Below are 26,424 nucleotides of genomic sequence, written 5' to 3'. Positions count from 1 at the left end.
CATGGCAGCCATCTTGGTTGGTTGGTCGGGTCAACGGACACAATTTTAAAACTAGATACCCTAGTGATGATTGTGGCCAAGTTTGGTTAAATTTGGCAAAGTAGTTTCAGAGGAGAAGATTTTTGTAAAATTTAAAGACGACAGACGCCAAGTGATGAGAAAAAGCTCACTTGGCCCCAGGTGAGCTAAAAAAGGTTATCCCTTCAAAATTCATTCAGAAATTTATATTTAAAAAAGAATGTGTCCATAGTACATGGATACCCTACTGTCACTGTCATTTTCTAATTCCAATGGACGGTAAAATTGGGATAAAAATCTACTTTGGCATTTAAATTAGAAAGATCATATCACAGGGAACATGTGTACTACTGTGGATTCATTTATTTTCGTGGGTACCAATTTTCGTGGATTAAGAAAAACTTGCATATTCGTGGATATTTAATTTCGTAGTTTTGCTGAAGTCTGCATACAAACCTATAGAAAAATTATCATTCATTGCATATTTAATTTTGTGGTTTGACTGTGCCCACGAAATCCACGAAAATTGGTATCCAACGAATAATAATGAATCCACAGTAAGTTTCAAGTTGATTGGAATTCAACTTCATCAAAAACTACATTGATCAAAAACTTTAATCTGAAGCGAGGCAGACGGACAAATGAAAGGATGGACACATAGACAAGAAAAAAATATAGCCCCTATACTTTCCTAGGAGGGGCATAAAAAACTTTGTTTCCTTTATGACTCCAAAAAATCCAAGTTTTATCTATTTAAAGTATAACATCTGAAAAAATAAAATCTGTTCAATTATCTCATTGTTTCTCTTAATGGCAATTTAGTAGACATAGATTGAAGAAAATATTTTCTGATGCTCTGGAGTCAAATGCTCTTTTATAATATAGATCAAAGGAGACTGTTCCACTCTGAGGAGACGGAATGTAGAAAAGGGCTGAGTTGTCTGCCTTCAGCAATTTGTTGAGCAACAAATTAGATGTTTATGGAAACATGTTTTGCATAGAGAATGTATAGAATCCCAATGCCTGTCTCTCTTACATATTTGAGTTGAGTGAAATGGATGGGATTATACAGATGACCAATAATATTTCTCAAGGTCAAAAACAGAAAAATATCATGTAAAGAATCTAACCAAACAAAATAAGGAGAATCTAATTTTCTATGAATTCAAAAACATTTTAGCACACATAATGTCCACAATGAAAGGTATTCAAAGATACCTTGAGAGCAACATACATGTTATTTGTGATATTTCATTAAATAAGACAGAATTAAAATGGTTGTTTTTTCTTCATTCAGGAATAGTTATCATAATTTTTTACTTCATCCTTTTATAAGAAAATCAGTGAAAAAAATAACACAGTTTTACATTTATTCTGTTTTCAACATATTAAACAACATCTTCATAAATTCTTAATGAATGCATTTGATTAATGAAATTGAATATTTAACAATTTTCTTACATTGACAAATATGCTTTTAATCAACAATAACAAAGCTTTTATAGTAAATGATGATTTGAATTATTTGTCATTTTATAGCACTATGATTTCAGAGTGATGCTTTGACAGTTCACTGACATTGACAAAAAAAACTGTTCACATTGTCAACTCTACATGATCATCAAAAGTGATTATATAGTTAAAATTTATCAACTGATAAATATTTTGTTTCACTTTCTGAATTTCCTAAACAACGGATGGTTATGTTCTTTGTTCTTTTTAGATCTGTATTCCATATATAGCCTGTCGTCTGCTCCTGACATAGAACTCATACTGCCAGGCCTCCTCATCATCTACAAAACAAACCATATGGTCAGGTAAATATAACGATCATATATTATTGATAAAAAGTTGTACCTAAACCTGTGCAAATAGGTAAAACTAGATACCATTGAGATGGGAGCCATCTCTGTGGGACCCGCTGTCAATAAAGTGGGGTAAATAAGTTGTATGGATAATCTGATATGAAGCATTATTTGAAGTTATTACATAGTCTCATGTATGATTTTATTCTAAGATTTTAAGTTAAAACTGATAAATATTCTCAACTTACTTTCATAGTATAATAGTGATATGTATGAAAAATTAACGGTTCTCGAGAGGTAGAGCGGACACAATTTGTCAAGAACAACGAACAAATGGACAGATCGATGGACTGACCTAGGATGCATACATTATGACACATTCTCTGGTGTTGGTTAATATATATGTTAAGTTGAAAATGTTTGTCAGGTATAAAGTATGAAATAATAACAGCTGTCCATTCAAAATATAGTGTGGATCAAATTTGTTAGGGATGGACAGACCAACAGATCTTTGACCTAGGAAGTTGTACATACATCATGACACACCATCTGGTGTTGGTTAAAATAGATGTCAAGTATAATATTTGAAATCATAACGGTTCTCAAGATATAGAGCGGACACCATCTTCACCACAGGACACGGGGTTGTCAACTGAAACCAAAGTTTTTTTTACCTTGACCTTTGACCTAGGAAGTAGTACATACATCAGGACACGCCCTCTGGTGGTGGTTAAAATGGATGTCAAGTATAAACTTTGAAATCATAACGGTTATCTAGATATGTAGTGGACACGATCTTCACCACAGGACACGGGGTTGTCAACTGAAACCAAAGTTTTCGACCTTGACCTTTGACCTAGGAAGTTGTACATACATCATGACACACCTTCTGGTGTTGGTTAATAAACATGTTAAGTATTAAGTATAAAATCATAATGGTGATCTAGATATGGAGCGGACACGATCTTCACCACAGGACACGGGGTTGTCAACTGAAACCAAAGTTTTTGACCTTGACCTTTGACCTAGGAAGTTGTACATACATCATGACGCACCCTCTGGTCTTGGTTAAAATGGATGTCAAGTATAAACTTTGAATTCATATCGGTTCTCAAGAAATAGAGCGGACACGATCTTCACCACAGGACACAGGGTTGTCAACTGAAACCAAAGTTTTTTTACCTTGACCTTTGACCTAGGAAGTTGTACATACATCATGACACGACTTCTGGTGGTGGTTAATAAACAGGTAAAGTATAAAGTATGAAATCATAATGGTTTTCTAGATATAGAGCGGACACAAAGTTAAAGTGTTACGGACGGACGGACTGATGGACAGATGGACGGACAGACTGATCATTATAGGGCGACCCGCCTAAAGGCGGGGCCCTAATTAAAATGTACCGGTTAGCATTTTGAACTATATTTTTAAGTAATTTTGAGCATTTAGCTAATCATTGTAAAAGACATTATATGTAGTTAATGGTTAAAACAATTTCTTTGTTTTAGGCAAAGAATAAAGATTATTTCCATTTAAAGAATAAAATAAACAAGTAAAAGTGTGAGCTACTGCGCACTGATGATACCAAGCCCAAATATTTCGGTAAACAGGAAGTTGTTGAGTGATGAATCTAAATGTATGGACCAATTAAATGGACAGGCAGAGGTAAAACTGTATACCCCACTTTTTTAAAATTGGAGTATAATCAGATAAACTTTAAATGTTTACAATGAACAAACATATGGTGAATATACATGCTGCTTTAATGACACACCTTAGATTCAAGTCACTGGAAAATAACAGTGTACAAATATGTTTGAGTCCTCAACTACCAGGGATCCTTAAATGTACAAATATTCTGCACAACTAATATTATGATATGGATTATTCTTATTAATGAAGGCTGTAGGGTGACTTTTGATTGCTTTTGGTCAGATCCTTTGGTCTGTGGTGGATAGTTGTCTCATATGCAATCATACCACATCTCCTTATTTCATAGTGAACAAGAATGCACATGTATGTAACACCCAAGTTTCTTCAAAACATACAGTGTAATATTTGTTACCCCCTGACATACCTGAGAGCCGGGTTCTCCGCCCCTCTCTTCCTCTGCATCCTGTTCTGTGGCAGCCAGAACTTTCTGTAACAACTGTACCTGCTCATCTTTAGTACCGTAGTATAAATTTTCCTGTAAAAAAAACATCCAAGCTATTCATTATATCATATTCATTAATCTGAAATAACTCTTTGAATTAGCTATAACTTTTGAAGTTTTCTTATTATCAGGCCCTTATTTTTAAATTAAAAGTGACAATTCTTCAATCCTTTTTTTGGGTGATCAGATATGAAATAAATATTTTCAAGCTTTTTAAGACAATGATGCATATATTTATTATACTTGCATAATATTCTATTTCACCATTAGTTTAAACATATTTTATTGTTCCAAAAAGAGACAAATGGATTAGACACAAGTTTTCCAACTTAGTAAAGTCTTCTCCAATATATACATAAATATACACATGAATGAACATTACATAAATCTGACTTTAACCAATTATTATTTTAGCATGAAGATATAAAAAATAAATTACATATAAATTTTTAGAATCGAATCAATGGATATTTAACACTTAATATAACCAATCGAATGCGCATATTTTCAGAAGAAATAAATGCAAACACACCGAACTGTAAATTAAATATGTTAGTGTACATGACAAGTTACTTTAGTCATGTGTGTGTGAATTTGTTTAAATGTAAATTACACACTCATAGTTTATAGTTACGGATTAACAGAAAAACGGAATAAATCTAATGTAATTGTAAGTATCAATTTTGTTTTTTACTTAAATCCATTTAAACGTTTCAGAATACAAAAGTCAATCATAAAGATCATTCGATTATCGTTCCCAAAAGAGCATACATACATTGATTCACCATTTCAAGTGTATATGCCAAGGATATGCCTTCTGTAAGGATATTGATATTTTTATCCTTCACAATAACTTTTTTTTAAGGGACTTTTTTCCCCATGTCCTTATTGTAACAGAGCGTTTGAATTCAATTGCAAATATCAATGGACTAATCCCTAAAATATTTGGTGTAATTAAACAGATGTATCATGTTCAGGAAGCTAAAGGTATGATAAAAGTACCAATCTTGAGAAGAAAATTGTCATTGCCTAACAACTGGTATTTTTGGCACAAATACCCCTGTTGAACTCTAAATATCTGTTCTATGACCACATACACTTCAAATGTAATTTACCGTTTCCATGCCAGCTAGTTTAGTGATGACTTTGTAACTGTATCCCTGATTGACCAGAAATCTTTGTCTCTTTAAGGAGTAATGCACTTCTAATGTATCCTGGGATACCAGTGTATAGAAAAAGGCATTGTATTCCTCAGCTACAGCACCTGGTAAAAGTAAAATTAAAAATATGGCTATTGTATCAAATGATCAATTAGATTTTTTTGGTGCTACTTTCTATAAATTTTACAAATATAGTTGTTTTATTAGGAATTCATGAAAATTCTTTCAAAAAAATAAAAATTCATTAAAATCTCAAGACCTCTCCCACATATTTTTAAAATGCCACCAAAAAAAATTGATTTAGCCTTGAAAAAAAATCCCCATTTTGTCATGTTTGGCCGTTTTGGGGATTTTGATCATTGTTGAAGGTTGAACAGTGACCTATTACTGCTAAAATTCATGTTATTTGGATTCCATTGGGTGACCGTCAAATTACAAACAACATCTCCTTATTCAATATTCTTCAATTGAATGTTAAAACCAACCTTTTTTGGCTCTTAGAATTCTGCCCATTCTCTGAGCTTCTTGTCGACGTGAACCACCATGTGCTGATATCTGTATCAATACATTGGCTTCTGGTAAATCAAATGACGTGTCAGCTACCTATCATCAAAAACACATTTGTATATAGCTTACATAAAACAACAATTTAAGAAATCTACAATTCATCTTAACAACACTTTTCGCCTACATTTTGTCTTGTATCAAAATATGTTACAACTTGGAGATTAAGTTTTTTTAATATCTAATAATATGATTAACTAAGATACAGAGTATGTTATCATCAATTATGTTCTGTTTTAAAAAGGGCCATATGTTTCAACCATGTACCAAAATAGACAATTTAAGACACAAGTAGTTTACAATTTGTAAATGAAACAAGGAAGTATATTGTATAACTAAATGTTATCTAATGTAACTACTGTACATACCTTTGATACAAATATTGTGTTCACTTTAGGATTATGTACAAAATTCTGTAAAACCTGCATTCTCTCCCCTTGGGATGTCGGTCCATATAAATAAGGTCTGAAATCATTAAAAATATAAATTGTTTAAAGAGAGGCAATGGAACATTCAAACTCATGTTAGAAATAGTCTGACAAACTTCACAAAACAACATGGAATACCAAAGTCTGAGCAACTTGAACCCTATCACAAACTGGGGGTGAAATCAGGTGCTTCAGGAGGGTAGGCAGATCCTTCTCCACATGTGGCACCCATTGTGTTGCTTATGAAAGTAAAATCCTGGTGATATGTCTAAAATCGGTAATTCACATTATAGGAAAGGGTAAAAGATTGCAATTTGAACATATCCGTTATCATCTGTGAAGCATATAAATGACCAATGAAATAATGGACGACTTACTCGTGATGGTGTCTCTACAATTTAAGAGGGAAAATTTACCATTTGCAACTCTTGGTTGAATAGCTTCCTTCTGAGCAGCAACCCTCTATCAAGGAAATCTTGACAGGAAACACAAGTCCTAGAATATCGTATCAATTGGGAGATATATATTTTGTATGCAGACACTGTTGAAATGTTTCTACATAGATGGGACAATATCCCTAATGCGCCTTGAAATGAGGAACTCAAAAGTCAAGTGTAAACAAAAAATCTCTGTGTAGTAATATTTGACACATTTCTATGATAAACAAATGACTGAGCTGAACCATTTGTGTTAATTTAGAAATTAAGGGAACACAGAATAAATGTGTAAAAAGTATGGAGCTATTAAATGTGTTTAAAGTATTAAATTTTCAAAGAACTTATTGGGTTAAAAATGGGATTTTTTACCATGAGGAGCTGCATCGCAAAATGATACTCTTGGTTTGCTAATTTATGGAAAAATGAATCACACTTCTTAACCTGAAAATTTAACCACATATGGAAAAGTGTCTTAGCTTCGAAACAAGCCATCATACATATACATGTTTATGATATGGGCTGAGCATCAGAATAAAACGTTACCATTATGGAGAAACAATTAAGCATATTGCCCCAGATGCAAAGTTCACAATTGGGAAGCAGAAATCATCTGTTTTTGTTGTAAAGTTAGTTTTGTTTGCAACTGACCCTCATTGCCAATGTATGTAATGAGAGATATATTCAGAGATTCTACCACTGCATTGAGAAAGTGCAAGTTCAACTTTTTTAATTAGGTGCTTTCAAATACTGTGGATTCATAATAATTCGTTGGATATAAATTTTCATGGATACAGACCTACGTGAACCACTTGATTAAATGTTCAACGAGATAACTAATTTTCAATATTCTTGTATGCAGACTTTAACTAAACCATGAATCAATTATCTATCAACATATAAGTTTTCCTTAATCCACATAAATTGTACCTAAGACAAGAGGCTCTCAAGAGCCTGAATCGCTCACCTTAATTTTTTTGGTTAAATCTTTCATCAATGATTATTTTGGCTTTTCAATTTATTTAAATGTTCTTTGAATCGTCCTATTTTCTTCAAAAGCAAAAAAAAATCATTTTCTCCTATGTTCTATTTTAGCCATAGGAGCTATGTTTCTTGACATACAAGGAAATGAAATATAAAATTTATACTAGATACTCTGAAACTCATTTAGCCTAAGTTTGGCTGAAATTGATACAGCAGTTTCAAAGGAGAAGATTTTTTATAGTAGGTCAACATGATGAACAAATTGTGAAAAAAGTCTTTAAAGGGCAATAACTCCTTAAGGGGTCAATTGACAATTTTGGTCAAATTGACTTATTTGTAGATCTTACTTTGCTTAACATTTTTGCTATTAACAGTTTATCTGTATTGATAATAATATTCAAGATAATAACCAAAAACTGCAAAATTTCTTTAAAATCATCAATTCAGGGGCATTATACCTGAAAAGCCAGCAACCCAATTCGGCTGAAAATTTCAGGACAGGTAGACCTTGACCTAATAAATACTTTAACTTCTTGTCTTATTTGCTCTAAATGCTGGAGTTTTTAAGATATAAGCCAAAAACTGCATTTTACCCTGTGTTCTATTTTTAGCCATGACGGCCATGTTTTTTGACGAAATAAAAAATAAAGCACAAACTTTATTTTATACACCCTACTGATCATTCAGTTGAAGTTTGGTTGAATTTGGTTGAGTAGTTTTAGAGAAGAAGATTTTTTAAAGTTAGCAAATATGATGAACAAATTGTGAAAAATTGTCATTAAAGGACAATAACCCCTTAAGGGGTCAATTGACAATGTCATATTAACTTTTTTGTAGATCTTACTATGCTGATCATTTTTGCTGTTTACGGTTTATCTTTATCTATAATAATATTCAAGATAATGACCAAAAACTGCATTATTTCCTTAAAATTACCAATTAAGTGGCAGCAACCCAACAATGGGTTGTTTGATTCATCTGAAAATTTCAGGGCTGATAGATATTGACCTAATGAACATTTTTACCCCATGTCAGATTTGCTCTTAATGCTTTCGTTTTTGAGATATAAGCCAAAAACTGCATTTGACCCCTATGTTCTATTTTAAGTAACGGCCGCCGTGTTTTATGACGGATCAAAAATCGAAGCACACACTTTGTGCAGGATAATCTAAGGAACAATCATGCTAAGTTTCATTCAAATCCATTCAGTAGTTTCAGAGGGAGAAGATGTTTGAAAAATTGTTAACGACGACAGACGCCGATGACGGACGCCAAGTGATGAGAAAAGCTCACATGGCCTCTTAGGCCAGGGGGAGCTAAAAATAAATGAATCAAAATTACTTCCTTTGAGATTAACTTTTATTTTGCTGGTACAAAAGTGTATATGATTTTCAACATATTTAAATCTCATTTCATCCCTGTAGACATTATCTAAACATAAATGTTGAGTTTAATTAAACATAATTTTAAACTTACTTGTTGAGTTTGATTGCATAACTTTTCAGTGCAAACACATTGTCAGAAAACACAATGATTTTATCGTTCCTCCTTTCATGGTATTTGATCAAGAACTGACAATTTCGAAACTTGTTAGGATTATTCACAGCTAACAACTGAAAAAACAATAACATCAAATATTAGAACTTAAAACGTTTTGCTATCAAACAATCATTTTAAATAGGAAAAAAACAAAACCATGTCAATATCTATATGGGATGAACGATGTAGAAATAATGTTTCCCTTTGATGTAAAAGCCTTTGTCATTCACTTTTTAATTCTAAAGCTGTCAAACAATATATCCAGAATGTGGTCTACCTTTTTAAATATATACAATGTCTCAATTATCTTTCAACCTTTATTATTTGTTTGGAAATGATGGTAGTACTTACCAGTTTCTTCATTGACTTTGTATTGAGGTATTCCCTGTAAAACTCAGGATTCATTGGACACCATACCTTTAATATCAAAATAAATACATGTACATGTCAGTAGTTGATAAATGGTTATTAGAAAAAAGTGTAAATGGTCATAGGAATTCAGTGTAAAAATGAACTGTTGACAAAAAAACAGTATATTTATCATTCAAATGTGGATTTTTTGTCAGATGCCTGACCTTAAAAAAGTTTAGGCCTAACTTTCATAACATACTGAGAAGGTTTAAGTTATATAATGTAATCCCTGACTATGTGGAATGTTATTTATGAAAAAAAAACTCAATTTATCATTAAAATTGCACATGCTGAAATGTCTCGCTTGCTTTGTTAAGAAGATTTCACTTTTGTTTAAGTAACACATCAACTTGAGATTATCAATGATCTATGTAAATGAGGTCAAGGTCATATGAATAAATCTGTACACCATACAATCATTCAATACACCAAATACAGTTATTATATTACTTATAGGATCTAATAAACAGACAAAACCATGAAAACATATCAATGAATCAAACCACATATTCTTATTTATCTGTAATTCGTATATTTTCCCTTTGATCTTACTGCCTAATATTTTCGAGGATCAGCGTACTGGCTGTATCACTGAAAATATTAGGCAATATATTGTGTGACATCTTAATTACCGATAAACAGAATAATAGGTAGTTTCGTTTTCGATACTGACTATATCATGTGGAATATCTAAACTCGCCCTAACGGGCTCGTCTGGATATTCCACATGATATAGTCGGTATCAAAAACGAAACAATCTATTATTCTATATTTATATGATATACCTCTGCACACTGTACTCTTGCAATGTATCCCTTATTTTGTAGTTCCATCCAGTTAGCCTCATACAATTTTGGTCCAATTAAGAAGTTAAGGTCAGCTATCTTGTCATCTTCTCGGACCAGAGTGGCTGTCAGACCTAACTTTGTATGGGCATTTACTATTGTCAGCACTCTCCTGAACATTTTAGCTGGAATGGTTTGTACCTCTGTAACAACATATAAATATATAATGAGTTGTATTTAAGAGCTTAATTGTTATACATTGTATATGTACTTCATGAAAAAATAAAGAAACTATTTTTTCTTTTACCATAACAGTTACAAAGATTATCTGTGCTTTCTTTTCCTTTTTATACGACCGCAAAATTTGAAAAAAATTTCGTCGTATATTGCTATCACGTTGGCGTCGTCCGAATACTTTTAGTTTTCCCACTCTAACTTTAGTAAAAGTGAATAGAAAGCTATGAAATTTTAACACAAGGTTTATGACCACAAAAGGAAGGTTGGTATTGATTTTGGGAGTTTTGGTCTCAACATTTTAGGAATTAGGGGCCAAAAAGGGACCCAAATAAGCATTTTTCTTTTGTTTGATTTTCATCAAGAATTGAATAATTGGGGTTCTTTGATATGCCGAATCTAACTGTGTATGTAGATTCTTAATTTTTGGTCCCATTTTCAAATTGGTTTACATTAAGGTCCAAAGGGTCCAAAATTAAACTTAGTTTGATTTTGACAAAAAATGAATCAGTTGAGTTCTTTGATATGCTGAATCTAAAAATGTACTTAGATTCTTGATTATTGGCCCAGTTTTCAAGTTGGTCCAAATTGGGGTCCAAAATTTAACTTTGTTTGATTTCATCAAAAATTGAATAAATGGGGTTCTTTGATATGTCAAATCTAACTGTGTATGTAGATTTTTCGTTTTTGGTCCTGTTTTCAAATTGGTCTACATTAAAGTCCAAAGGGTCTGTAATTAAACTTAGTTTGATTTTAACAAAAAATGAAATCTTTGGGTTCTTTGATATGCTGAATCCAAACATGTACTTAGATTTTTGATTATGGGCCCAGTTTTCAAGTTGGTCCAAATCAGGATCTAAAATTATTATATTAAGTATTGAGCAATAGCAAGTCTTTTCAATTGCACAGTATTGCGCAATGGCAAGAAATATCTAATTGCACAATATTGTGAAATAGCAAAATTTTTTTTAATTAGAGTTATCTTTCTTTGTCCAGAATAGTAAGCAAGAAATATCTTATTGCACAATATTGTGCAATTGCAAGATTTTTTTTAATTGGAGTTATCTTTCTTTGTCCAGAATCAACTTAAATCTTTGTTATATACAATATACTATGTATATTCACTTTTTACTTCCAACTGATAAATTAAAATAATCTTTACCATCCAGTGATAACAAGCAGTTTTTTTACATCTTAATATTTTATGATGTATTTAAATGAGTAGTTATTGTTGCAAACTCCATTAAAAATTTTAATTGAGATTAGTTTTGGAATAAGGGAAAGGGGGATGTGATTATAAAAAAATTGGGTTCATTCTCATTTGAAATTTCATAAATAAAAAGAAAATTTCTTCAAACATTTTTTTGAGAGGATTAATATTCAACAGCATAGTGAATTGCTCTAAGAGAAAACAAAAATTTTAAGTTCATTAGAACACATTCATTCTGTGTCAGAAACCTATGCTGTGTCAACTATTTAATCACAATCCAAATTTAGAGCTGTATCCAGCTTGAATGTTGTGTCCATACTTGCCCAACCGTTCAGGGTTCAACCTCTGCGGTTGTATAAAGCTACGCCCTGCGGAGCATCTGGTTTGAAATTGAAAGAAAACTTTGCCAAAATGTATAGTAGGATTTCATTTATGATATAAATACAAACCATCCAGAAGCATAATTCCCCATTCCTGACTTTGCATCCATTCCATGACTCGTTCAGCCTCCCATGATCTCTTCATGGAATGAGCCAACATAGAATATGTGCTGATACATATAGAACATCCTGAAAAAAAGCAACAGAAATTTATCACATCCATTATTTGGCTCTAAAATAAGCAATGAACAACAGTCCTGGGGCAACAGGAAGGTTTATGATAACCATAATTTGGCCACTTCAATTTATAAAAGAAGGCAATCTTGTAAGTAATAGGATACAACTAGAGTATGACATTAATAAAAGATGAAATTCTTCTTTGGAGAGTGTTTTGTATTTGAAACTGCATGAGTGAGCTGGACACATTAATTTACATGAAATAATTCATAAGGTCTTGTTATTTGGGGAAAGATCCGTTTGCGCCAAAAATGCGTCCTTTTGCGCCACAACTTTTTTTCTCAAATGCTACGTTTGCGCCACATGTTTTAAAATTAGATGGTATCATTTGCGCCAAAAATAAAACATACGATTGCGCCAGTTTAAAAAAAAATTACTTCCTTACTCCTTTATTCCGACTTGGAACCGGCAGTGTAACACGGCACATGTTTCCTTTTCTGCAACATAATTATGTTTTTGTTACTGCTGCTGCATGGGTACTATGTAGTAGCTTTTAACTTCTATTTATTGCCAAAAAACACAAACATTGAAGGATGAAATCCATAAAATAGTTAATAAAAGTTGATAATAATAATAAAGCCCATACGTATGGTGGGAACAAAGCTCTGTTTCATCAACATATGTGGCTAAAACATAAAGAGCAAACACTTATATAGTTTCTATATAGGCAATCCGCATATCTTTGTTAAGCAAAGCAATCAGTTTTATTCTCTCTCTGTACATTGACTGTCTAATGCTGCTTAAGTCATTTAATTCTCTTCAGAAACTCGTCTTTATGGTGAAATATCTCCTAACATATGATACCTTTTGGTGCAAAAATAAGAATAAATATAAAGTAATCATTAATATTTATGATAGATATGTGTACAGGTAAATTGGCGCAAATGAGTTCCGAAAATTGGCGCAATTGATACATTTTGAAAATAAAATTTGGCGCAAATGATACCCCTGAAAAACAGTAATTGGCGCAAAAGGACTGCTGCCGTTATTTGTAACTATCTTTCACAATCTTTTCATAGTAAGGGATTATTTTTCTAACAGTATATTCCAGTCTACCAATTAAAGTATCCAGAATATTATTGACTATATAATCATTATTAAGAGGTTGGTAAAAGGGGGTGCTTGCACGAAAAAATCGTGAAATAAGACATAATTTCATGTTGAATGTGAAATAATTTCTGACATGAACATTGCACAAAAAATAGACTTTGATGTGAACCTGTTTTACTTAATATTCCCGATTAAGTATACACATTTATAATATAAACGGTTTATGTCTTTTAAAAAAGTATATAACAATCTTCTTAACTTTAAAATACAAACAGAGGAACAACATTATAGGCCTTTCTGTTTGATGAAAAAAAAAAAAAAAAAAAAAATGTTCTTGAGGATTCCTGCCTTGTGTTTGAAATTTATTAGAAAAATACCAAGCATGCAATATAAGCATTTTAATAATCACAGTGCACGTAAAATTAATATGCAGAACACTTTAAACATGAAACCTGTCTTGCACGACTGAATGTCAAATAAAAAAGTAAAATCATGTTGAACCTGAAACAAAAATCAGCGATCATGTTGCACGAAAATAACCCTTTACCACCCTCCTAAAATAGACCAGGATTTCTAAGAAAAGTAAGACTTTGATAAACACGAATAAACTTAAGAAACCTCAGTTAATAAATTCTTTACAGAATTTACAAAACGTCTTATTGTTTTTTTTTCTGTTTTGGAACATTATGTTGTCTAAATTGTTTTACTGAAGTAGCTTTCATCTGTTTTATTATTTCTAGAATTATATAATTTTTTTGTTGTATCTTTAATTTTAGTCCAGATACCTTACTTTAATAACAAATATGTGTGATCCAATTAATCTTTTATCCTGTTTTCACTTACCAATTGGTTTGTCTTTAGCATCAGAAGTAAATCTACAGATGATACTGTCATCAGCTGTTGACCACATCTTAAACTGAAAATGGCATTGATAAAATCACATGAATTCAAGGTTAGGAAAGGATTTCATTTGGCTTTATAAATATTTTGATATGAGCGTCACTGAAGAGTCTTATGTAGACAAAACACACATTGGCATTCTAAATAATTATAATTCTGGTTCCATTAATAACTATCCCTACAACGAAGAACCATTTTTGAATAATTTCGGATAATGGTAATGGACACATACTTAAGAACAACTCATGACCTACATTCAATAATTTTAAAACTTCCCGTCCTACCCTCCCACATACATTTTACTGGAGTAGTCCTTACAAACACATATGTTCAGAATTAATTAAAGGTATTTTTGATGAGATCTCCACTGTTCAACAGAAACAACAAATGTTTTCAGAAATAAAAACTCTATAAAAAGCTATTGGAAATCTCAATTTCACTAAAGAAATATATATTACAAGGAAATAACTATCATAAGATCTCCACTGCTTTGCAGAAAGAAAGAAATGTTGGTATTACTAAACAACTGCATTTACTGTAGATTTCAAATGTCCTAAACTACATTGCTCTTCAGAAACCTTCTGAGTTTAAGAGAACTAGACATGTGTATCTACATTATATCTCCACTCATCTACCAAAAACCTTAACATTAGCATTACAATGTACTGACCTGAGATCTCCACTGTTCTACAGATACACCCGATGTTGCCAAAACAAGACATCTCTTTCTCACTGTACAGGCTGCAGTTACTCCTACTAAAGTCTTCCCTGCACCTGTTTGGAGATATAAGTAGACATAAAATATGGTGCAGAACAATAGCATATTCATAACATATGTTTCTAAAATAAATCATCTTTGCATCTCTCACAAAGAAATAAAATATTTTTTATTATTAAATAAAAACTTACCACATGGCAAGACAATGACCCCTGACCTAGCTCGTCCATTTCCAAACATCTTCCTCAAACTTTTTTCTTGATATGGTCTCAACACTGTAGAGGGCTTCAGATCAATACTAAAATTTTATTTAATAATTGCAGATTAGAAAATAATGTTATTTAGTCTTTAAAATGGTTTCAAAGCATTAAAACCATCTACAATTTAGAGTATACATAGAGCATACACCAATTGGACTCTCTCATAGATACACTGACATAAAGTTTTGATATACCCAATATAGGGTCAAATAAAACAACAGCCACACCCACAGCATATCTTCCTTGCTTCTGCTTTTTTTTAATACTGCATTTGTCCTATTCGAATCAAAATATTTCATGCAAGTATTAAATTATATATCATTTTTAGATGACCTGGGTAGTTATATTTATTAGTTTATACAAACAGGAGACATTTGCATTACATGTAACAGCATATTTTACCTATAAGAAATTATACATTTAATAAAAAAAACTTTCAATTTTATGCCATCAGAAAACTAGATTCACCCAGCAAATTTTGTTTTAAAAGTTTTCCCAAATAATATGTGTTGTTGATTCTGCCTCACTGACATATACTCTTATAAAAATCCTTTTAATGGTGCTTATTTTAGTTACTTATTTCTATTTAATCCAATAATAAATCATCCATTAAGCCAATCCTTTCATCCAATCCTTCATCCAACCTTGATTAATTAGAGTGACTACTTACTTGATATCAGGATTAATGGTGTCATTTTTAAAGTCATACTCAGCCAGCAGAGGGAACTCCAACTCTATACATCTGTTGACAAACATAAATATCAATTTAATCAATTACAGTTCAACTTTATTTCTATGAAATATAACACAAATTTTACTAAAAAACCACCATCATCTTCAACAAAGAACTGATACTAAAATAAAATTCCATGGTAAAAATTGTCAATCAATTCAGTAAAAATAGTTTTCAGTTGAAACTCTTATTGAGGAATCAATGTTTTCTCTAGTTCTTTATTCATTTAAATAAATATGACAACAAATAAATAAACATAAAAAATTTCAGAAAATGGCACTTTTCTGAATACGTCTTTGAAACTGTGGAAGGGAGAATTTTCTTCCATGAAATTTACATTGTAGAAAATATTCATATTGTTACTTTATTAAGGTAATGAAGACAACTGGAAGTGTACTATATATACAATACACCTAATTGCTATCCCTAGCTGACTCTGTACCACTTGAACTATTGACGTCATACAACAATCACTTTTCTATTGAGGTGTCAGATATTTTGTATTATGACGTCAAAATTTTATGGGAATCAGTGTGATGGCGGACAAATAGCGATAAGGTTTATTAAAATCTAGTTTAACAATAACCTTTTTTGCATAGTTTCTATATGTTCAGCCTTCACTTCAAATGACACAGTCTTTAAATCTTCTGTTTCATCTTCATCCTCTCTGTCCATCTTGTCGTAATAATCAAATATGTCTGACGGTACTGTCGGCTGCTCAGTGCCATCTGTGGTGCCATCAGCAGACGTACCTGGCTGGTCAGGGTTACCATTGGCTGGTTTATTTAACTACAGATATAGTAAGTACATTATTTAACTACAGATATAGTAAGTACATTATTTAACTACAGATATAGTAAGTACAGTATTTAACTACAGATATAGTAAGTACATTATTTAACTACAGATATAGTAAGTACAAATGCAACATGGTCAAGAAATGCACTTACCATAAATATTATATACATTTTACATGAACTCTATTTAGTAGTAGACACCTATTTTGTAAACCAAAATTTGAAAATTATACAACTTTAAACTAGAGGCTCTAAAGAGCCTGTGTCGCTCACCTTGGTCTTTGTGAATATTAAACAAAGGACGCAGATGGATTCATGACAAAATTGTGTTTTGGTGATGGTGATGTGTTTGTACATCTTAATTTACTGAACATTCTTGCTGCTTACAATTATCTTTATCTATAATTAACTTGGCCCAGTAGTTTCAGAGGAGAAGATTTTTGTAAAAGATAACGTACCAAGATTTACGAAAAAATGGTTAAACATTGACTATAAAGGGCAATAACTCCTAAAGGGGTCAACTGACAATTTCGGTCATGTTTACTTATTTGTAGATCTAACTTTGACGACATTTATTGTTTTACAGTTTATCTCTATCTATAATAATATTCAAGATAAAAACCAAAAACAGCAAAATTTCCTTAAAATTACCAATTCAGAGGCAGCAACCCAACAACGATTCATCTGAAAATTCCAGGGCAGATAGATCTTGACCCAATAAACAATATTACCTATGTCAGATTTGCTCTAAATGCTTTGGTTTTTGAGTTATAAGCCAAAAACTGAATTTTACCCCTATGTTCTATTTTTAGCCGTGGCGGCCATCTTGGTTGGTTGACCGGGTCACACCACACATTTTTTAAACTAGATACCCAAATGATGATTATGGCCAAGTTTGGATTAAATTAACCATGTAGGTTTTTTTTTTGTAAAAGATTACTAAGATTTACGAAAAATTGTTGAAAATTGACAATAAAGGGCAATAACTCCTAAAGGGGTCAACTGACCATTTCAGTTATGCTGACTTATTTGTTAATCTTACTTTGCTGAACATTATTGCTGTTTACAGTTTATCTCTATTTATAATAATATTCAAGATAATAACCAAAAACAGCACAAAATTTCCTTAAAATTATCAATTCAGGGGCAGCAACCCAACAACAGGTTGTCCGATTCATCTGAAAATTTCAGGGCAGATAGATCTCGACCTGATATTCAATTTCATCTAAATGCTTTGGTTTTTTAGTTATAAGCCAAAAACTGCATTTTACCCCTATATTCTATTTTTAGTTGTGGCGGCCATCTTGGTTGGTTGGCTGGGTCACGCCACACAATTTATAAACTAGATACCCCAATGATGATTATGGCCAAGTTTGATTTGGCCACGTTGTTTCAGAGGAGAAGATTTTTGTAAAAGATTACTAAGATTACGAAAATTGGTTAAAAATTGACTATAAAGGGCAATAACTCCTAGGGGGTCAACTGAGTAATAAGCCAAAAACTGCATTTTACCACTATGTTCTATTTTTAGCCGTGGCGGCCATCTTGGTTTGTTGACTGGGTCATCGGACACATTTTTTAAACTAGATACCCCAATGATGATTGTGGCCAAGTTTGGTAGAATTAGGCCCAGTAGTTTCAGAGGAGAAGATTTTGTGTAAAAGTTAACGACGCCGGACGACGATGGATGACGGAGGACAGATGCAAAGTGATGGGAAAAACAAGAAGGTGTCCATAGTACATGGATGCCCCACTCCCATTATCATTTTCTATGTTCATTGGACCATGAAATTGCGGTCAAAAGTCTAATTTGGCAATTAAATTAGAAAGATCATTTCATAGGGAACATGTGTACTAAGTTTAAAGTTGATTGGACTTCAACTTCATCAAAAACTAGCTACCTTGACCAAAAACTTTAACCTGAAACTTGCACTACTCATTTTCTATGTTCAGTGGACCGTGAAATTGGGGTCAAAAGTCTAATTTGGCAATTAAATTAGATAGATCATATCATAGAGAACATGTGTACAAAGTTTGAAGTTGATTGGACTTCAACTTCATCATAAACTACTTTGACCGAAAAACTTTAACCTGAACGAACGGATGGAAGGACGGACGCACAGACCAGAAAACATAATGCCCCTCTACTATCGTAGGTGGGGCATAAAAATAAGGTTCTTTCTTATGCACAGGGGCAGATTTAGGTTTTTTCAGGGTGTTATATATGATAAATGCATAGACTTTTTACAAGTATCACTTAAAACATTGCCTTGGATCTGCTCCTGATGTACTTCATGTGTCATTTTTATATATAGATACATTTGGCTTATAAGCTGATGGCAACTGACTTAGAATGACCAATGTACCATGTGATCTTACCTGTAAGGCAGATTTATTGGACACTTGACCTTCTACAATGCCTCCTTCACTTTCCTCAGCTGACAACCTGAATCTACATTCTTGTATAACAGGATCCTTCAGTAACTGTTGAATAACTTCCTGTGAAAACAATAGCAAATACAATAACTTCATCATTTAATCTTATGTTTGAAAAAGACACGAATATATAAAAGGAAGAATGCGTTTATTGTTGTTCATCATCTAGAGAGTTGCTTGAATGTCTTCAATAGTGAACTTTAGCATTCATATTTCACTACAAGATCAAAACATTTCTTTTCATTCCCCTAAGTAACACTTTTTTATAAACTGGCAAAGTTCTGATACATATATATTATATGTCTTTGAAGGAACAAATATGCATTGCATATAAAGCGTTAAGAAATATATATGCATTGAAGCATTGTTTATCAAACCTCTTTTAAATATGGCAAACAGATTGATCAATCCTATACTTACAGGGTGCATGCTTTCCACATAGTATTTGTTATGTTTCAGTACTAACTTCACTTTACCATAACTTAGTGTACAAAGCTGAAAAATAAAAGGTAACTTTTACTAGGACATATCTAAACAACTTAAATTCACATATAGAACATTATGTACATCTTCTAAAGACCTATATTGCTTTTGTACTCACATAATGTTACTGTTACAGTCTTCAGATGAGTATAGTACAGTTTTTACCATGAGAATGATTTCTGGAAAGCAGGTAAGTATCATGTATGTGTTTTAAGTACAAAAAGAAAGTTTTGTCTCAAGTTTAGAGGCAATTTAATTTAGTACAAAAAGAAAGTTTGTCTCAAGTTTAGAGGCAATTTATAAATTAAATTGCCTCTAAACTTGAGACAAAACTTTCTTTTTGTACTTAAAACACATACATGATTAAATTTATATTTTAATTTATACACACCAAAAAACAGTAATTCAGATATTAATGTGTGCTTTTTTGTTTGTTTTATTTTGTATCATTATTGTTAATACTACAGTTCTACCAATACCTGTTATTGAACACATTAATTTTATTACCTACACAAGGCTAAATATCTTCATAATGTCATACTAAACAGTATTACCTTAATGAATTCTTCAATGCCATTAGGTAGAGAAGTTTTACATAATCGTCGTAGATATTCAATGATATCATTTGTTTCAAGTCCCACAGATACTGCTGCATACAAAGAATAGGCTGTCAACTTGTATTCATGAACAAATTGAGGTCGACAGACAGGCTGCAAAACAAAATGGTTATCAATTAATACAAGTGTTCAACAGAAATATTGTTTTTTTCAATAAATATTCCCCCCTGCTTTCATTTCACACTGGACAACATTAAAATATGTCTCATGATGGTAAAAATGTTACTTTTTCTTTTGAATATCTGAATGAACAGTAGCATACAATTTTTAAAGTAATGTCTAACATATTAACTTGGGTCATGAGCAAAATGTATGTACAGTCTGAGCATAAAATAGGTAACAGAAAAGTTAACCACATGAACAATGGTACTTGTGTTAAGATTTTCTGGAATGACTCTAATATGTTCCTATACAAAAAAAAAGAGAAATTAAATCTTACTTCAGATATGGCAATCAAAAAATCATGTGCATGTTTGTAGACTGGAGAAAATGATTCCAGAAATATGTGTCCATTTGGAGCCTAAAAAATAAAGATTTAAATACTTCAATAAAATGAAATACATTAATTACAGTATGGTTATATAGTCACAACAAAACTTTAATATCTTAGTGTGATTGGATTCTACAAATTAAACAATATACATATACATCATCACTTACTGTAAGCCTTAATTGTCTTTTGACAAATAGCAAACTGAGGAGTAAAAGCCAAGACTGGTTAGCTAGCAATCAGAATTAAAGAACAGTTTGTGACTAGATTCAAAATTAGTTACTTTAACCTTGACCTATGACAAAGTGGTGATAATTACTGTAAGGATCTTCTCATAATATGTGATCATTTATTTAAGCAAGTAGTAGTAGTAGTATTTTATTTATCATCCTTAACATGCTTAAACACTTTTCTGCAAAATTTTCATCTTTTATAATTAATTATGACCTTGACCTTTAATAATGTGTGATATACCTGACTTAGGTTTGGGAGACTAAAGACAAGCATACATCAACAACAATATGATCTTCATCTGCTAATATTATATAAATATAATTGTTTCCATCATTTTATGTAAAAATATACCTTAATAAGACTGCACATTTGAGATACATCTGTAAAAAAATGACTAGAAATGTAGACATTCATAAGTGATAACTTACAACAAACAATGGCCTAGAATTATGATCATTCTTCAGGTCCAGTGTTGTTCTGTAATCTTTAGCACCAAATTCATCCTCCTTTGCTGAATCATCAACCTGTCGTGTGGCAGATTCTGGTACAGCTTTGGACAAAATAGAAATATTTGTGCAGTTAGATAACCATGAACATAATGTTAATATACCTCAATAAGCTTTGATAAACAGGTTGAGAAAGTTTCAAAACAATGAACTAGAATAAAAACTGTGCATAGTACTTTTGAATTCCTACAACTAAGTCATTCGAAAGTTCCATTAATGAAGTATAACTTGGAGTATGTGATGTTTACCTGATTTTACATCAATGAAGTAGGTCATGTTTACCTGCATTTACATCAATGAAGTAGGTCATGTTTACCTGAATTTGCATCAACGAAGTAGGTCATGTTTACCTGATTTTACATCAATGAAGTAGGTCATGTTTACCTGATTTTACATCAATGAAGTAGGTCATGTTTACCTGAATTTGCATCAATGAGGTAGGTCATGTTTACCTGATTTTACATCAATAAAGTAGGTCATGTTTACCTGAATTTGCATCAATGAAGTAGGTCATGTTTACCTGAATTACATCAATGAAGTAGGTCATGTTTACCTGAATTTGCATCAATGAAGAAGGTCATGTTTACCTGAATTTGCATCAATGAAGTAGGTCATGTTTACTTGATTTTACATCAATAAAGTATATGTAGGTCATGTTTACCTGATTTAACATCATTGAAATAGGTCATGTTTACCTGATTTTACATCAATGAAGTAGGTCATGTTTACCTGATTTTACATCAATGAAGTAGGTCATGTTTACATGTACCTGATTTTACAAATAAATGAAGTAGGTCATGTTTACCTGATTTTACATCAATGATGTAGGTCATGTTTACCTGATTTTACATCTTGTGGAGACTCTTCCTCAAAGTCATCATACTCTTCTGCTGCCTCTAATTCTACCTTCTGTTTTTTCTTTGCCTTTCTTTCTTCTGAAATTAGAAAGCTGTATGCAAAATCTATCTAGAGTACATGTATTATAAAACTAGAGGCTCTAAAGAGCCTGTGTCGCTCACCTTGGTCTATGTGAATATTAAACAAAGGAAGCAGATTGAAAATTGACTACAAAGGTCAATAACTCCTACAGGGGTCAATTGACCATTTCGTTCATGTTGACTTATTTGTAGATCTTACTTTGCTGAACATTATTGCTGTTTACAGTTTACCTATATCTATAATAATATTCAATATAATAACCAAAAACAGCAAAATTTCCTTAAAATTACCAATTCAGGGGCCGCAACCCAAAAACAGGTTGTCCAATTCATCTGAAAATTTCAGGGCATAGATCTTGACCTGATTAACAATTTTACTTCATGTCAGATTTTCTCTAAATTATTTGGTTTTTGAGTTATAAGCCAAAAACTGCATTTTACCCCTATGTTCTATTTTTAGCCGTGGCGGCCATCTTGGTTTGATGGCCAGGTCACCGGACACATTTTTTAAACAAGAAACCCCAAAGATGATTGTGGCCAAGTTTGGATCAATTTGGCACAGCAGTTTCAGAGAAGAAGATTTTAGTAAAAGATATATAAAATTTACGAAAAATGGTTAAAAATTGACTTTAAAGGGCAATAACTCCTAAAGAGGTCAACTGACCATTTTGGTCATGTTGACTTATTTGTAAATCTGACCTTGCTGAACATTATTGCTGTTTACAGTTTACCTATATCTATAATAATATTCAATATAATAACCAAAAACAGCAAAATTTCCTTAAAATTACCAATTCAGGGGCCGCAACCCAAAAACAGGTTGTCCAATTCATCTGAAAATTTCAGGGCAGATAAATCTTCACCTGATTAACAATTTTACCCAATGTCAGATTTGCTCTAAATGCTTTGGTTTTTGAGTTATAAGCCAAAAACTGCATTTTACCCCTATGTTCTATTTATAGCCATGGCGGTCATCTTGGTTAGTTGGCGGGGTCACCGGACACAATTTTTAAACTAGATACCCAAATGATGATTGTGGCCAAGTTTCAAATAATTTGGCCCAGCAGTTTCAGAGGAGAAGATTTTTCTAAAAGATTACTAAGATTTACGAAAAATGGTTAAAAATTGACTATAAAGGGCAATAACTCCTAAAGTGGTCAACTGATCATTTTGGTCATGTTGACTTATTTGTAGATCTTACTTTGCTGAACATTATTGCTTTTACAGTTTATCTCTATCTGAAATAATATTCAAGATAATAACCAAAAACAACAAAATTTCCTTAAAATTACCAATTCAGGGGCAGCAACCTAACAACGGAATGTCAGATTCATCTGAAAATTTCAGGGCAGATAGATCTTAACCTGATTAACAATATTACCCCATGTCAGATTTGCCCTAAATGCTTTGGTTTTTGAGTTATAAGCCAAAAACTGCATTTTACCCCTATGTTCTATTTATAGCCATGGCGGCCATCTTGGTTAGTTGGCGGGGTCACCGGACACAATTTTTAAACTAGATACCCCAAAGATGATTGTGGCCAAGTTTGGTTAAATTTGGCCTAGTAGTTTCAGAGGAGAAGATTTTTGTAAAAGTTAACGCAGGACGACGACGGACGACGACGACGGACGCTGGACGCCAAGTGATGAGAATAGCTCACTTGGCCCTTCGGGCCAGGTGAGCTAAAAAAGAAGATATGGTATGATTGCCAATGAGACAACTCTCCACAAGAATCCAGAATGACACAGTATAGGTCACTTTTAGGTCAGCTTACGGCCTTCAAGAATGAGCAATGCACATACCTGATGTCGGCTATAAAAGGCCCCAAAATGACAATGTACATGATGTAATACAATTCAAACAAGAAAAATAACGCCTTCATTCATATAAAAATAAAATTCTTCGCTGAGCACAGCCTGATAAGACAGCAGAGGTTGAACTCTGAACAGTTTTTTCTGAGCAAATTTGGACACAATATTCAAGCTTGATACTGGCTGAAAATGGATTGTGACCAAATTTTTGACACAATATAGTTTCTGACACATAACAAATGTCAAGATCTAACAAATATATTGCGCAATACGGTGCAATTAAAGATTTCTTCTAAGTTTTCAAAATTGAAATATGAAAAATTAAAATAGAAAATTGAATCCCTTGAAAAAGTTGTACACCTCAACTTTTTAAATCCCCCTTGTAGCAAGTACCCCCACACCTTTCCTTTGTAGTATGGAACCTTGTAGTACAATTTCAGAGAGATCCATACATTTAAACACACGATATTGTCTGGAAACTAGAAAAAAAATGCTTGTTTTGGGCCCTTTTTTTACCCCTTAGACCTAAATCCTGTATGAATGGTGATTTATACCTTGCTCCTATACTTCCAACAATGTAGAATAAACAAACACAAAATATTATATTGAGTAAAAGTCACCTTTAATAAAAGAAATCCTATTCTAGTGTCAGATTCAGTACATGAAACTGAAAAAAACCAAGCAAAAAGTCAATGTTTTCAGGTATTTTTATTTTAGACAGATGCTTCTAATAGAGGAAGATACAGACTTGACAATGTGGACCACAAAAAGTTAAACTTGATCACTAATCCATTAAATAACAAAGACATGCAAGGACGCTGAAGGACGCCTCCGGGTTCGGGAATCTCTCGCTACATTGAAGACCTGTTGGTGACCTTCTGCTGTTGTTTTTTATTATTTGGTCGGGTTGTTGTCTCTTTGACATATTCCTCATTTCCATTCTCAATTTTAAGATCTACTGAACCAAATTATAACCATGTTGTCATGATTGTAAGTAATAAATTCAAGCAGTTCATCAGTTGCAAAGGCAATAAACATCTGTAGATGGATGACAGAGTGATTAGCCTCCAGTGGCAATTTAAATGCATATTGACAGGATGAGCACTTGATAATGTGATATAATTAATACTGAAAGAAACACTCAGCTAGATTTTCATAAGGTTGCAGTTCTCTTTGATGTCACAGTACAAATGTACATCTTCCAGAGAAAAGCAGACTAGGAAGATGAAATTCTGACTACTTTGGGTGTAGACAAAGAAGCTCTAAAAGTTTAAACAAGGATAAATGATTAAAGAAATGATCATGATGATTGTGAGAAATGTCAGCGAAAATTTCAGTCTCATTGGCAGAAACATCACCCTTGGCTCCAATTTACAGGGGGTCAAATTAACACTTTTATCATTTGAAGAGCTTCCGAAATCATGACCTGTAAACATAGTATAAAATACTAAATACACTGTCCAAAATTTGATTAAGATTTATACAACACAAAAAAAACCCAATGTTGTCTTATTTTATTTTGAGACAGTGATAACAAATATACTTATAGGAATACACTTGCCAAAACTTGTTTACAAAGAGACAAAACCAATAAAAATTGGGAATGAATGTGTAGGGTGAGAACAGACTTTGTGTGTCAACCTGAAGGGTGTGAAGTAAAAGGGAGCAAACATGATTGAGCGCGAACAGGTGGGCCTTCCACTTTACTGTTGTAGCGATTCAGAACTTTTCAGGGAAAAAGTTAATTTTCAACACCTGCTTGACTGCATTTATCAACACAAAAAATAAAACTTAAAAAGAAATAACCTTTATCTTTCTTGTCCCGTTTACCCATAGCTAAAGCTACAGCTAAGCGATTATATTGTGTTAAAAAAATCACATGGCTACTATAAGTAAGAATCCCATGCAGATACAAATCAGAAACTGTAAAAATAACAAACTGCTTTTTACAGCAAAATTTTGCGGGTAAGTTTACGGCAAATATTGCGCGACATCTGTTTTCAGTTAAAAAAAAATCATTAGAGAAAAAAACATATATCATTTGTTGGAATGAAAAATAGCAGTCTCTTTTCTAACTAAATCATAAATTAACTATACTAAATTTAT

At 32.3% G+C, this 26,424-nt stretch overlaps 1 protein-coding gene across 1 annotated transcript; it reads right to left on the bottom strand.

Moving 5' to 3' along the window:
• Nucleotides 1-1,374: 1,374 nt before the first annotated feature.
• On the bottom strand, nt 1,375-26,299 carry LOC134706699 (general transcription and DNA repair factor IIH helicase subunit XPB-like). The gene is made up of 21 exons (XM_063565871.1): nt 26,125-26,299; nt 22,409-22,504; nt 21,492-21,613; nt 20,779-20,859; nt 20,277-20,432; nt 19,660-19,734; nt 19,183-19,302; nt 16,593-16,795; nt 15,944-16,015; nt 15,205-15,311; nt 14,966-15,069; nt 14,239-14,311; nt 12,178-12,297; nt 10,285-10,487; nt 9,440-9,505; nt 9,026-9,162; nt 6,072-6,168; nt 5,625-5,742; nt 5,095-5,243; nt 3,902-4,012; nt 1,375-1,811 (listed from the first exon to the last, which is right to left on the bottom strand). Exons 1-21 carry the CDS (start codon nt 26,150-26,152, stop codon nt 1,689-1,691), a joined length of 2,361 nt encoding a protein of 786 aa, XP_063421941.1. The 5' UTR covers nt 26,153-26,299; the 3' UTR covers nt 1,375-1,688.
• Nucleotides 26,300-26,424: the final 125 nt, after the last annotated feature.

The sequence above is a fragment of the Mytilus trossulus genome, chromosome 2 (assembly GCF_036588685.1).
Source record: "Mytilus trossulus isolate FHL-02 chromosome 2, PNRI_Mtr1.1.1.hap1, whole genome shotgun sequence".
NCBI lineage: Eukaryota > Metazoa > Mollusca > Bivalvia > Mytilida > Mytilidae > Mytilus > Mytilus trossulus.
This window is presented reverse-complemented; position numbering and strand designations above follow the sequence as displayed.